General features: G+C 38.5%; 1 protein-coding gene across 1 annotated transcript in view; it reads right to left on the bottom strand.

Annotated features, from left to right (window-relative positions):
• Positions 1-15,635, bottom strand: part of PTPN13 (protein tyrosine phosphatase non-receptor type 13) — a 97,647-nt gene that overhangs the window by 35,833 nt on the left and 46,179 nt on the right. Inside the window, exons 8-16 of the mRNA XM_009641369.1 lie at positions 13,936-14,035; positions 7,339-7,558; positions 5,785-5,859; positions 5,501-5,675; positions 4,549-4,702; positions 4,258-4,396; positions 3,728-3,880; positions 2,179-2,361; positions 807-969 (exon numbers count right to left, since the gene is read on the bottom strand). Of these exons, the coding sequence (XP_009639664.1) occupies positions 807-969; positions 2,179-2,361; positions 3,728-3,880; positions 4,258-4,396; positions 4,549-4,702; positions 5,501-5,675; positions 5,785-5,859; positions 7,339-7,558; positions 13,936-14,035 (1,362 nt within the window). The remainder of the gene's footprint in view (positions 1-806; positions 970-2,178; positions 2,362-3,727; positions 3,881-4,257; positions 4,397-4,548; positions 4,703-5,500; positions 5,676-5,784; positions 5,860-7,338; positions 7,559-13,935; positions 14,036-15,635) is intronic.

Genomic DNA, 15,635 nt, shown 5'->3' on the forward strand with positions numbered 1-15,635 from the left:
GGGGTCAAACTCCATCCCAGCTATGCTGGTGGAAGTCTGGATTAACAGCAACTGGAATGCAGACAGATAAAAACAGGGAACAAAGAATGAGCAGGCAGACTGACCAAAATAGCATTTCCAGGCTGCACTGAAGGCCAGCCAGCCAAGTGAACACTACTCCAAATAGCAAAGAAATTAGTACAGAGGGTTTTTTCAATGACTGCATTCTCCAATTAATACTTTCTATCTAATAAGAACACCTTTAAATTTTCTATTACACACACATTCTGAAGAAAACCTACTAGCATCAGTGTTGTTTCTTACTAGGTCCACCAAACATTAAGTGGAATAAAGACAGCTTACACTCACAGCTTACAGATGCAGCATCACAAAATGCTCCCTATTGTATTTGCCCTCGCATGATCACACTATTTTATCTGTAAATCCACATTACCAATTCATTTCACATTAAGCAAAAGGTAAAAATCCTATTATTGAAATATCTTCAAATTCTGTCTGAAAAAAGCCAAAAGCCATTAATCAAATGGGAAAGTACTACTACTGGCCTATTTTTAGATTCCTTTTATTTTAGAGGAGCTGCTGTGTGCCGCCTCTGTGTGATCTGCCAGCTCTCTTTTTTTTCCCCTCCTTAAACAAAACCTAAACTAACTTAGCTAGTAGATTCTCTTTATAGTATAAATCTTCCAAATGTAGAGCTACACATAAATAGCACTCAGCAGAACTACTGAAGCTCAAGTTCAGTTTTTCTCCTTACAAAAATACATATAGATTGCTATTAAAAACCAACACAGCATCACAGTCCTTACCTATGTCCTGAGTGTCTTGGTTGCTCTGCCTGGTTCTCATCTGTAATTGGAACTTATGCTGGGAAGAGCAGAGATGTAAAAGGTACTGGCAAGTCTTACTATTGTCAGTCTGAAATGCATGCTTGATACCATCTGATGTATTCTGCAAAGTTATTTTCTTCTTCTACACAAGAAAGAAAAAAGTTGAAGACAATGACTTCCTTTAGCCTACAAAGAATTTTGTATTTGCTTGTGCACAGTTACAGCATTCAAACTTTCCTGAAGCAAAATGCACTGATGGAAGAGATTTCTGTTAAAATAGGGGTTGAAAGTAATTTGAGATTTACTAAGTAGCACTTTAAAGCTAGTTCTGTGCTAGCTGAGATGGTACTTTATTGTAACTTAATCAGTCTCTGTTACTGTTAGTGCTGACTAATGACAACCAGTACTATCACAGTTTGCAGGTTGGGGTTTTCAAAAGCCTCTGAGGAAGTCACAAGGGGTGCTGCCACTCAAGAGAAAAAGAACTAGGTGCCCATCTAATTACGGAATCTATCAATTAATATTCCAGGGCTTAAATTTATATTTTTAGTAATTTTTAAACTTCAATTTACCAATTCTAGCTAAAATCGTATCACAGATTAAACAGGCTGTAGCTTTTCAGTAAGGTATCAGACAGAGTTAGACGTACTGTTTTCAATACCCGTATAAAGATTAAGCATTTAAAACTCAACACCTCATTAAAAACTGACATATGACCACCAGATAATGGTGTACCCACTGAAGTTGGCTTATATTATCCAGATAAAGGGCCAGCCCCTGTCATCCATTGAACTTAACTACTCGTGGAAATATAAAAACTTAAAAGCAACATAGGTGCACCTCCTAGTTATACGGAGTACTGGCATTTGCCAGTACCCAGTCCTTTACTGCAGGATTCTCACTCTAGTGCTCCTTCACTGTCCATGTCCCATATATAGCAGCACGGGCAGATTGCCCAGAAATGCAGTAAATGGGCAGAGCTTCTCCCCATGATAAAAGAAGCCCTTGATCTATCTTCATAATAGCTCTTTCCTTTGAAGGCAAGGAAGCCACATTTCACATCAATACAGATTTGCCAAAACACAGGTGCCAAAACTGTCTTCTGAGGCTGGAATCTCAGCAGCATAGAATGCAAGCTAATAAAAAGGAAAAAAAAAAAACAAATCTCTTTAAAACATCAAAACTCCTATTTCAATCCCATAATACAACACAGCTTGGCCACACAAAATGTAGTGAGATTACACTGTAAAACAGCAGCTTAATTTGCAAAAATAACGAACACACAAAACCAGTATTTGGAGATACAGATACAGACATGTACACACAGCTAGAGGAAAAGAGACTGACTTACACTAAAGGATATTTTCTTTGTCTCTCTCCAGGGGAAGCGCAGTACAGGTGTGCGGGCACCATTGTGAACTTCAAAAATAACAACTCCTTTGGAGCACACTCCCAGAAGGATACCTGTTTGGGATCTCTTCTCAGGCAACACGTGATGAAGATGAACCCCATATTCTGTGAGCCTCTGACACAACTGTACAGATCAATGCAATGAAACTTCTAAGAATATGAAGTTAAGGCTATTACAAGTTTTTTTGTATCTCTACATAAATATTACACCTCTATAGAAATATTCTAATATATGCATATATATATATATGGATTTGGGGAAAAAATATTTCTGTCTGCCTGGTGATTCCAGTTACTCAGTTTACAGATGTTACAACAGAGACACATCAGCTGCTCTAGAGGTCTTTAAGTCTTGGTAGTATCTCTTGACCTGCCAAACACTACAGCAAATGAACCGAGCATTTATTAAAATCAAACAACAAAAGCATGAATCAAGAATGCCTGTGAGTAAATCAAACTTGCACAAACCAATTGTTGGCAACAAACTGTAACTAGCCAGATGCACTTGTTATCGACATCTTTCTTAAACACAAATTAGATTAACGCTGGAATTCCGTGACCACATTAAGGCATTGTAACTGCCAAAAGATGCAGTTTTGCTCACTTTGCACTCCCAATGAATCAAACGAGGGACTCTAATGGCTCTCCTCAACCCACCCTCAAGTCAGGCTAGGTTTAGCTAGGATCAAGTCCCCTGCCCTTGCTGGGTTACAGTTAAGAAACAAGAACATTTCTGCCAAATGAGCAACATTTACCTTAGAAGGGGCAAAGTCAGCTGAGTGAATCTTCTATCACCTTCTCAAAGAGACTGTGGAACTACAGTGTGACTGTGGAATTAGTGTAATGGTTATCCACTGTCTCAGCAGCAAACCATCACCCCCTGAACTCATTTGCAGCCATTGTATCAAGGCAGGAGCTGATCATTATCTCATGAGCAACAGCAGCAAAACTCATATTTCTTAATGGGTCCTTTTAGAATAAACCAAATATACCTGTGATTATAGTTTTCCTATCGTCTTACATAGTGCCTGCACAAGCATGTCTGCTTGATAATGCTTCTGGCTTGCTTTACATCAAGCACCATCAACAGTATTAGTTGTAACAAAACTTTTCATAATTTAATTTTCTTTTCCTCAACACAAAGAACAAAGGACCTAGGGAATGCAGGAATGTGCTGCCTCATAATCATAGCTTCCTTTAGATTTCCTTTAGGCACAAGGATCAATAGTTGCTTTTAACTAGTTTGAGCTAAAGCAGGAAGACTACTGATTGGAGAAGAAAAAAGTGAAAGGACTTCTTTCTCACCTATTCCGATTTCTTTTTACTTGTAATGATGAGTCTTTTGAGATGATCTTTTCAGCTTTCTTCCTTTCAGTGTTATTCAGAACCTAAGCTGTTCTCCTGTGCTTTCACCTGAGGTCCATGCACTCATATTCCCACAAGGAATTTCTGAAGCCACAGAGTAAGGAAGCAAAATGTTCTCCACTTACCTTCAAAAATTCTAGCTCTGTCTCTTTTTCAGATGCACCCACGTAAGTGCTATGTAGTTTTGGCAGCTCTTCCTTGATGTAGGACAGATCTAGTTTCTCCATCACTCTAGCCGGGACATAGTGTTCTAGTCTGAAATATGACAGGCCATGCACCTACAACATGAAACATTTTTGTGATGGCATCTTCATATACTACTCTATAAGCATGAATGAAGCATTAACATTCATTTTACACAGGGATTCAGAATGTCAACCCTGACCCAGAGCTTAATTTCACAAATGGTTTTGTCATATTCAAGCCTGACTCTTATTTCCACTGAGAGGGTTCAACACCCAGATTTTGAACTAGATTCTGCAACAGACCTGTGTTAAGACTAAAAGAAAACTTGCCCACAGTGAAAATTGCCAACAGCATATCAGCTGAGCTTCCAGTCCAGGGCAGAGCTGTGAAGCATGTGTGGCAGCTCACAGCTCATTCTTTAATTCAGCAGCAAGAACACAGTTTCTCAAAGGTGAAATTGATGGTGTACCTCTGCCTGGTAATCTCCATACTCAGCTTGGAGAGCTAGGGATGCCAATAATAAGGCTGTCTCATCATCACAGTGCATCCTGTCTTCCAGGACGTCCTTCCGCAACTGTAGATAATACTGGTGACAGGTCAGCGTATGCCTAGAACAGGAATACAAAACAAAAACCACAAAAAACCCCACACCATCTTTGGTACTCTTCCTGTTATAGTAAATGTCCAGTATTTGATTAATATCCAATTTTTGTCCATAAATTTAGGTCTTAAGGGGTTAAAAAAAATGTCATACACTCACTGTATAAGACTGACATCATCCACAAAAAACTTTATGCGAAAAAACAGAGTGAAGTTGACAGGCAGCTTGTTCTTTTTCTTCGGTTCTTCTTTCCATCCTTCTGGAGCTACTTTACTTAGCTTTATGTCAGGATCAATGAAGAAAAATTCATTGTCTGCCATGAATGTTAAAGGGAAGCACATGGGTAAAAACATTAAAACCAAATAATTTCTCCAGCTGGAGGATCAAGACCAGACTTACTGTCTGTCATTCCTTCCCTCCCTTACCACTTCTGTCCCATTTACATTTCTGCAAAACATTTTCAAGGTTTTCCAAATTGCCAAGAGCACCGGAAGCCTGCCATAGATAGAGTAAGCTCTTCGGCTGCTAAGGGTTTCTATCTCACACCAATATTATGAGTGCTGCAGTTCTACAACAGCCTGTGAGACATGCCTACAGGAAACTCGGGTCTGAACATGTTCGTTCTGCCACAATGGCCTTCTACCTGGGGTGGGATGGGGTGGGGAAAGTCCAACTTCTGGTCTTTTGTAATAGCAAAAAATTAACAGCTCAAGAGCAAATACTTTTTCTTAAGGCAAATCCCTCTATACAAGAGGCCCTCCTATACATCCCAATCGGTCTGCCTCCACAAGAGGCTGCAATGTTGCCTAGGGCATATTAACAGAACTCAAAGCCCTTTCATGTCCTCTTAGGGTTACTAGTCAGAGTGAAGGCAACAAACAGCAGGGAAGAAAATTCAGCAACCAAAGCGAAAAGGCTGCCCAAGATGAGCTGACATAACTCAGGCAAATGTTGAATTTTTTTGTGCAAAATTGGTATTCATCAAGGAATGTTTTTTGACTCAGTAAAAGCTTTGTAGATGCCAGGCAGTCTCTGCTTGCCTTTTCTCAACACCGCATAGCTAATTCTTCTTATTCTGTACCTATCAACTACATCAAATCATTTTTCTTACCTCTTAAAGTAGCCAGTCCAAACAAATGATGCTCCACCAAGCCAATATGGGCAACAACCATATCAAAGACATCTTTACATATCGTTTTGGTATCACAGGTCAGCTCCAGCTTCTGCCCACTTAGAAGCATCACATTTACTTTTCGCCGCATGTCATCATTCTTCCCTTTCTTAGTCTGCATTTTATGAAATAAAAAATATCCAAACACTCACATTTGCGATAAAACTGCATTTGTTGTTTACATACTTCCTCTGCCACTGACTGCTGAATAGCCCCTTTCTTACCAAGATAGACTTCGGTAGATCCAAGGAGATGAATGGCTCAATCGTCATTTTCACAAACTCAGGGCCAAAGAAATTCTGCAAATCACAAGAGTATGAATGAACACTGTGCTGCTGGAACAACAGACTGAGGCACAGTTAACTCCTGCTCTGCAAATGCAAAAGAGAAACCAAATGCCGAAACCAGAAAACTGTACCGAATTCCTCCCATGACCTGCTAAGTCTGAAGAACCTTATTTTGCCAGCATGAGTGCCAGATACCACTGGCAAGCTGCAATGTTGGTGACATTATTACTCTGCATATTTTCCTTCCTTTCCTGGGCAAAAAGCCAACAGTGTAATATTATTTGTCTTCCTTTAAAATACAGGGCATGGGTTACATGTTGGGACCATCTGGGCTTATCTCAGTAAGCAACTGCCTGACATTGCTACGGTTTTCTGCACTGGTGGCAATTTTGCCTTGACAAATCTCTGCCTCTGACACACAGCTCTCATCTCCTGAAGACTGAAATGTTTCAGCCTAATTCTATCTGCTGGGTTCAAATAGAGATCCTGGCCAATTTCTGTCTGCCTGTAGACAAATAAACGTTCTACTAATTCACCCTGGAAATTTTAGGAGGTTACCTGTCCAACTGTTAAAGGAAGTCCTCTGCACAATACCCACTTCAATACCACATTTAAAAAGTGGCCCAAGATTCACCTTTTGAGGGAAAGCCTTTCTTGGCTACTCCCTACTGTGTACTGTATGTAAAACATCTGCATGTAAACCTCTTAAGGGCCAGGAGAGGAACCAACCCACTTAGTTAAACCCTACATGAACTAACTGGTCAGAGTGCTATGGACTGGAGACAGATACAGAAACTATTACCCTGGATTAGGACAGCAAATTCACCTGAGTCTTGTTTCAAGTCTTCCCATCCTTAAAAATATAATAATATCCAATTCACTGAAAGCAGCAGCAGAAGGCATCAAGCCATCACCTTTTCTAAACATCAGCCACTCTATTTACCTATACCGCTGTCTCCCTTTCTCTGTAATCTTATATTTCATTCACTTACCAAGACAGCTGGGAAAGGAAAGGGGAGTTTGCACAGTGATTCAGGGTGAACCCAAGAGTCAAATGAATCCTCTTTCTTTACCTTCCCAACTTGTTCATTTAATAACTTTTGATGCTGGTGGGATACATCCACATTCCACTAAGAACAATGCAAACTGAAGCGGTTGAAACCACCACAGAATACAGGAGAAAACCACACCTTACCTATGTTAGAATGCTATATTGTTTAATCGATACAATCTTTAGTCAAGGCTTGCTGTATGTTTTAGCATCTCTTGATACTGCTTTAGGCTATGTAGCCACTAATGCCACAAAACCTCCTAAGTTTACCCTGTGAGAGTAGGTCTTTCCTATCAGGGCAACAGCAAACACCTCGTATTTAATCTGTTGATGACTGTTTATTACAGGACTCAGTTTATGAATGCCACATATTAGAGTTTCAGTCAAGACACAGCTCTGTTTCAATGAAAATAAGAGTTCACCTGAGATCAGTGCATTACCCTCAGTTTTCTTTGTGTCATGGCTGTTTCCAGGGCTATTTCTCTCAGCGGATCTCTGGTGATGTCAAGCATTGAGGACCTAATTGCATCTCCTGGGTAGAGGTTAGGTCGGGACTGCTTGAGAGCCATTCTAGCTTGCAGTTGCATCATTTCTTCTTCCTGACGCTTTAGCATCACTTCTTGACTTATTAGATTGCTTTCAAATGGTGCTTCATGTTGCCTATGGTATAGTCAGAGGGGATGAAAGACATTAGTAGGTATGCCAAAGACATTCTGCTGCTTTAAGCACTTACTTAAGTGGAAACCCAGAACACAAAAACTAGTTATCAAATACTGCATTAAATACAACATTTATTCAGCAGCCACAAGGTTAGCACTCTACAGAAATCCATCAATACAGAAAACGAGCAAAGATGCCAAGCTTCTACAGCTGCCTGTCATTTATTCATATGAAAATAAAGGCTCAGCTGCAGTCTAAAAAATACTTGACACTGCAAATCCAGTGCAACAGTAAAAAAACAGTGAACACATAGGAGGAAGAAAAATATCAATGCTTTAAAAATATCTTAATTTCTCTGCTCAAGCAGGGACCGTGCAAAAGGCATGCTTGAAAACGTGTTGTTAAAGAAAAAACTAAAATTATAGTGTACTTTATGTAATCAAATATTGCTCCAATCACCTTCTCTGTAGCAATTCTTTATGAACTCTTTGCCCAGCACTGTTATTTATTCCGATTTTTCCTGAGCAGTAGTATAGCTTGAAATATTATATAAATACTTTATATGTATCAACATGCTATATACTAAATTATTCTAAATATCATACTCTGATGTTTTCATAATATTATTTTGCTGAAAAAAAAAAAAATCCCTTTTCCTTTGAATTCCTAAGAATGGCTTGGTTGATACACAGCCACCAGAAAAAATAAATTAGAGTCTAAATTAATTATTGGAAGGGGGAAGGGGGAAAGGAGAGAGAAAACTAAACAAAAAACCCCATCAGTATTTCTGAAAAACACAGCAACCTATCCTCCAGTTCTTTTCTCAGCAGGTATGAAGCCCAAACGTCCTACCAGTTTTCTTCTCTGTGGAAGGAAAGAAATCCCTTTTTGGGTGCACAAAAGCCATTTTTTCTCTGAAAATCCGGAGGTTAGCAAATGTGAAGAAAGGAGAAATCCAAGAAAAATAAAACCAACTTCCACTTCCCTCTTTCTGTCCCATGCTTACAAAAAATGCTTAAACCCCAACCTAAATATAAACTAATCAAGGCTTCTTTAGAAATCCTAAAACAAGAAAAAAATAACGTTCTCCCTATGTTAACATAACTATACAGGGACAATTTTTAAACAGAAATGGACAGGGCAAACTAACAAGACTTTCACCCACCAAAAAAATCACTTTCAGCAATTCCAAGCTAAGTGTTAGTTTAGATGGTATACTACAGTAATGAAAAACATGAAAGAGCAAAGCAAGTGTTTTGAATCATTGCACTGAAGTTTAGGAATACAGATAAATGTAGAGTAAGTCCTGCACTGATGCTGCCCTTTGTAGAAAAAGGCAACCTACAGACTTTTAAAGACATTAAATTTACATACCTGCTTTTTAAAAGAACCTAAAGATATGTTTGTTCAACGACAAATCAGTTAATAAACTAAGAGAAAATGCACCTGTCCAGACAGTACAGTTGTCTACGCTAATTGGTGGACATTATTTCAAATTTTTTTTTCATCTTTTTGACAGCAAAGTTTCTAATGAATGCCAATAGCGTGAACAGTGCATCATGTTCTCTTAATTTTTTTTAATACTAAGGCTTCATTGGTTAGCATACAAAACCAGCATTCAAATAAGAAGAGTTATTTTAGCACTAGAGTCCAGAGTCCAAACAACAAAACGCCACTAGTGTGCCACAAACTGAGCAAAACAATGCTGCAGTTGCTCAAATGGAATTTCAGGGAAGATACAGGGTAGTTACAGAAAAACCTATTAATGTAAGCCCAATATCCTTTCCATTGTGCAGGGCTTTCATAGCATTGCTTTCCTTCTCCCTCCTCTGTTCCTTTCCGCAACAGACTTAATAATGTGCACCTAAAAGGAAAAAGTAATGAGAAAAGGCCTCAGACCTGCAAAGACTTGTGCACATGCTTAGCTTTTCACCAAGAGGAAGCTTATTAGGTCGACATATGTGGGAATATTCACAATTAACTAAGTTCAATACACCCACGAGCACCCTTCAGATCAAGGTCTAAGGATGCGCTCTGAAATAAAACAAAACCAAACAGTTTCTGAACATAAATATCTATGAATTATCAAAGATGATATGGAAAAGACAGATATGTTGCAACTGGCTGTATCTGAAAACACTTGCTAATGTGAAAACCCCTACGGCAGAAAAAAAATTTTGCCTTTTTAGTAACATGATTGCTTCTGTTGCACAGAGCTTTATAAGTTAATGTGTAGAGTATTATCATTATGTTGGTTTATCATCTTCATTGACATATATTAGTTTCTCTGAGAACTGGGGTGGGTGTGGGGTGTCCAGGGAGAAAGCTCAAAACCCTAATGCTTTAAAAATCTTCCTAACTTAGTATATAAGCACTATCACCAACCAGAAATCAGCATGCTTCAGCATCCTGGCTGAGTAAAACTAACTCTGGCTTGGTTAGACTGTCAATTTTCTATGGAGGGTACCAGCATGGTTCATTCTTTGGGTTCCAAGACAAGGAATGTGTCTCATTCTACAAAAGAGGAGATACTGTTGATAGATACACATAGAGCTCTTCCATGAAGTTCAGAATATGCAAGTATTATAACCCAAGAAAAAAAAAATCCAAATTACATTCCTAACAGATAACATCATAGATGTGTGTTTCCTATGATATTTCATCAAACAAGTACTTGGCTGCTACTCTGTATTTTCATCAATGTCTGACTGCAAACCAGAATCTCACAGTTAGTTATTAATCTGAAGACAGTAGGTAAGCAGCCACCTGGAAGGCTGACTCCTATAAAACAGGGAAGAGAATTAATTCCTCACCTAGTGTACTTACCAAGAAATTAGCAGGTATCGGATCAGAGAAGTAAGTTGGAAGAAGGGAAGCAGGTAGGCATTCTCTAACAATTAGTGCAGTGGAAAGGTCAGGAATAGATTGAGAAAGATATATGCCTTTTGGTAAGGTAGGAAGGATATAGAAATTAAATCTAGCGGAAGGAAAAGGCAACAGAAGGAAGAGATCCATGTCAGCTGCTGCTCCTAGAGAGAAAAAGGAAGAAACAGTAAAGGAAGAAAAAGAAGGGGGAAAAAAAAAAAAAAAACAAACCGGGAATGCAGTGGGGCCCGATAAAAATAAGGAATACAAGAAGCAAAGAGGAAACACAGACACAAGTATCCATTGCCATGAGGAAAGCATTCCAAGAAGTTTAAAAGACAACAACAGTCACAGACCATGAGAAGGGTTTGAGCATAGTCTGAGCATACTACTGAAAAATCTATGGCTTCTGCTAGTTTAAGAGCAGACAGCCCACCCAAACAGCAAGTGTCACACTGGCAGATAACTCTGAACAGCTTCACTTTTTTTTTTTAACATTGGTGGCAGACTCCTTCAAATAATTAAGCAGACTTCCTCTAAGGACATGCCACAGGAGCAGTAAATTTAATATGTATTGAACTATAGATGGTATCTCTGAACACAGAGAAAAACACTGAAACATGCTCCCAAAATGCTGATGGAATTCAAGTAACGCATTAAGTTGCATATACTTCCCCAAACCCTGCAGTCAAACCACCAGCCAAAAAAGTAAACTCTTGAGAATTTGCTTCACTATCTACAGTTTTAGTTTGAGAGCTTATGTTTCTGAAGTTATAAAAGCCATGATCTTGTGCAACACAGGACATTTTAAAGCAGCAACATGCAATGTTTTGGATAAAAATATTAAGTTATTTTCTTAGAAATCTCCCTGCTTAACTAGCTACCTAGGATGGTATTCCTTTTTACACTTGTTATCAATGGAAAGTTTTAACAGCTGTTGGGGGTGCGGGGAGGAAGAGAGAGAGAGAAAGCATGCACCTTTTTTCTATTTTTCTATTCAGCTCACATAATTAACAGAGTCATCTAAGTATTATTTTAGGACCAAATCCTGCTTGTGGCTGCTTTCCTGTTTCTCAATAAGGCTACAATAAAGCTAGTAAAACTAGCTTTCATGAGTTCAGCCTCATTTTTCCATCTCGGATGTACTTACTAGTCTGGCACTTACATTAAGGAAAAAAAAAAAGAAAATAGTGCAACAATTACGCAAATCAGTAAAGAACTACCTGTGCTACACTACCATGACATTTTTCTGCAAGTGCAGAGGGTATCTTTTAGCAAAAGCACAGAAAGGAGGCCAAGCAGAAACAGAAGATTCAAAAAAATAATAAGCCTTGAAATAAGACCATATAGTTACATATATGTAAAATTCATTCCTTTGCTAAGCACAACAGCTAAGTCTATGCTGCACTTACGAAATAGTATTTTCATTCTAGATTTCACACATATACAAATTACGCCCATGAAAGGTACCAGTCTTAACAGAGCAATATAAAGTAAAATACTGTAAAACAAACCATGGTGAAGTATGTACTGTTCTACCACGGCATTTCCACTTGCATGATAGGCCTGATCAATTTACAACAATGCGACTCATTTACATACCACATAGTACTTTCTGGTTTTGAAACATTTTGTAAATAGAAACAAAAGTTCTCTATCAGCATCTGCAAATTATTGCTGGTTTTTTTTGAAGCACAGCTACACCACTCAATTGGCAACTTTCCTGGGTTCAAGTCAAAGAAGAATGAAGGTTGACTTAGCTGTACTCACCAAAAGAAAAAAACAATGGCAAGTAAGTTAAGAAAACTATACACTCATTTTGCACACACACAGTTAATAGTCTACTTCGCCATTTCAGTGTGGTGTTAAGACAGCATAAAATGCAAAGCAGAAATATACAGCTCTTTAACAGGGTTACATGGAACATAAACCTGTAACCTGAGTCCTCGAAAATTTGCCTTAAAAGCTCACATACTAGCCAAAATCCGCTTACATCAGGACAGGCTTGGACACTGGAGTTTAATGCATACACCGTTACATGAACAGATACCACATTCCTGCCAACAGAGCCGTGTTGACCCAGCTCAGTAATGCCTAAATACTTCTTCCCTGCAAGAAATGCCAATATATATATTTCTAAATGACTTTGCACTTTTCAGGCAAATTGCAAGTAGTAAGAAAAACAATGCAGCTGCTCAGCAGATGAGAGAAAGCTGTAAGATTTCCAAGTAACTGTTCTCTTGTTCATCTGCACTCAGATACAGCTCAGCTGAGACCGCACCTTACTCAGGTCCATTTAAAGCACACAACATACTGCGAGAAGCAGATGCTCATTTATTTTCTTCTCCGTGTTCAAAGCATGGCTCTAAGCCCTACTCACTGTACATCACCCTGTATGTTAAATGAACACATACGGGGGACACATCTGATAGCCTTGCCACGCTACCTGAAACGGTTCCACTCTTCAGACACCTCTAAGTTTCCTTAATGGGATAATGGAGTAGAGCAGGATTCCCATTCAACTTATGCCAAAAACATATAAATACCATAAAATACTGAGCACAGCAGCAATCTTTCTCTTCTGACCTACCCCAAACAAAGCAAAAAAGATGCTGAGAGAAGGCTTTGTTGTTGTAATGTGGTGAGGGAAGAGGGGGAAAACACATGTGTCTTCCCCCACCATTATTTGAATCCTTTTGATAAAATATGCCAAGGTGATTCAGTGTCTGGCAGAGCCTAGAAGAAGAAAATCTTCCATCCAAAAGATCAATGGCAATAAAAATTCTCAAACCTTTGGAATGGAACCACTCTCAAAACCTAACAGGTACGGCAAGATATGCTTCTGCTGTGCAAAAATGCTGCATTAAGGTGATGTACAAAGCAGAACCTACTTTTTAAAGCAATATTGATGAACAGCACTTGAAAAAATAAAACACGATGAGATGTCATATTCAAATACATGACACAGCAAAATAAATTTCAAAAAGCATAAATTGTTACTGAATTGGCCTGCCTAATCAGTGATGAGGTATTAAAAAAAAATTAATCCAAACATAACAATATAAACTAAGAGTTTGCCAGAATAACTAACCAAATGTATGGCTTTTGGCTTATTTCAAAGAAATAAGCATGCTATCATTTTGTCATTAAAAAAAAAATTTGCAAATTAATCTGTGTTAATACGAATACTTTCCAAAACTTTATTTTAGAAAAGTGTAATCAAAATAAAAATTATTAAATATTTCCAAGCAGAACATAGCCCTTGATGTTCTGACAGATATAGGGACTCCATTAAATGTGGGAATTGAATTTGGACTCCTGACTGGTATACTCTACACCAAAGTGCATCACGAGACTTTTACTTGAGACTGCAATATATAATTCTGAAATGCTATTTTCTTTCAAATACAACATACCTTTTGAACCTTAAACAGAAGCTGGGATGAGAGTGAAAAATTCGCTTGCAGATTTAGACAAAGCACTCCAAGACATATTGTTTTCACAAGATTTACCTTGCCCTCCGAGAATTAGCTTGACTTGACGTGGAGATATCATCAGCACCTGGCAAAGCACCAGTGGTATCATCTCTCTTGAAACCTTCATTTCTTCTCACTAGCAAACCAAAAGACAAATTAGTACCTGACCAGGTAACAAAGCACATAGAGTAATCCCGTCTAAAAATCAAGGACTTATCAGTCACATGAGACTACTTAGAAGGAATCAGATTCATGTATTCTGCATGGCAGTGTAATGGCATTACACTATTAGACAATCTAGAATTATGAAGTTGATTTCAGTTCAGTGATCTTATTGTTTCCCCTAACAAAGATAGCTGCACTACACAAATCATTTGAAGAAAGATACTAAGGAAGGCCTAAAAGAACCCACAATTGAAAAAAACCCACACAACTGCAGAGACACCTTTCCAAGGTGATACATTTCTTTGTCAGCCATGAGTTTAATCACATACATGGCAGAGACATCATAGGAAACAAACTGCTCCAGAACAGAAATACAGCAGCTAGGTAAAGTAATTATGCATCCAGTTCACAAGATGGGAGTTACGAAACCAGCATATATGTTGCTGAGCTGCGGTGTTTAATTTTTGTCCTTGGAATCTGACTCCTTATAATTTATCAAAAAGATTTTTTTTTTTCCTTTTGGCAATATACTAACCTGCTATTTGTAAAAGTTATCTCCTACGCTGGTATGTGTTCCTGCTGCAGCACTTGAGATGCTACACTTAGAGCTTGATTTTGCAAACTACTTCATTTTGACCTCTTACTGTACCTTTGATAAATAGAGCTAGCAGGAGAGCTCTTGCAGAACACATTACAGGCACATTGATTTAAAAGTAGTTCTTTTTGACAGTCATTTCAGTGAGTCCAGCAATACTACGACTAGTAGCCAGAAAACATCTCTCTCTTGTCTGTACAAACTTAGGAGTTGTTGACTTTGCACTGGAACAGGTAAACAGCCTGTTCTAAATAGCAAGAAAATGAAGGTAAATGCGTTACAGGAGCCTTGCTACTTCTTACTGCTCCTTAGGCTTCTGGCTCAATAAGTAGGAGGATAGACAAAGACAAGGAAGGTTGAGAGGGCAGCGAGTACAGGAGGTTGTGGTTACATATGGTGCAGCTATACTCTAGCTTCCCAAGTACTGCTTTCTTTCCTCATTTTCGTCAAATGCTTTGTCTCCACCACCTACAATGCTTCTGCGAAGCTAGTTCTTTCATCATCTGTGCTCTCCTCTTGATTTCTTTTTACCATTCTAGCACTTCTTTCAAAAAATGCTCTGAGCATTTCCTTCCATGCTGTGCTTCCACTGTGTAAAGAAAACCCTTTCTGCCATGTATCAGCGAACAACCCTTCATACCATCTCCTGCTTTTCCAAGCCATTGATTTCATAGAACTTACTTCAATTTATCATACAAACAGCCTGTACTATGTACTATTGAAATTCTTGGCCTATAAATTATCAATCGCTTAACCCTCACAGTAAAACCCACTGATACAAAAATAATTAAACCATGTATGTCCCATATAAAACTTTTGCCGTTTACTGTTATTGTACACTAACTCCTCAATCATTTTTGTGCCTCTGAAGACAGCATGTGATTTAAAACCAGCAGTCCAGCAAAAAGTTAACCATTTCCAGCTTTTCCTACCAAGTTCCCTTCCAGAGCGCTAAATGTCAAACTCGCTTCTGAAC

Source organism: Egretta garzetta, unplaced genomic scaffold (genome assembly GCF_000687185.1).
Source record: "Egretta garzetta isolate BGI_Z169 unplaced genomic scaffold, ASM68718v1 scaffold856, whole genome shotgun sequence".
In the NCBI taxonomy this organism is placed as follows: domain Eukaryota; kingdom Metazoa; phylum Chordata; class Aves; order Pelecaniformes; family Ardeidae; genus Egretta; species Egretta garzetta.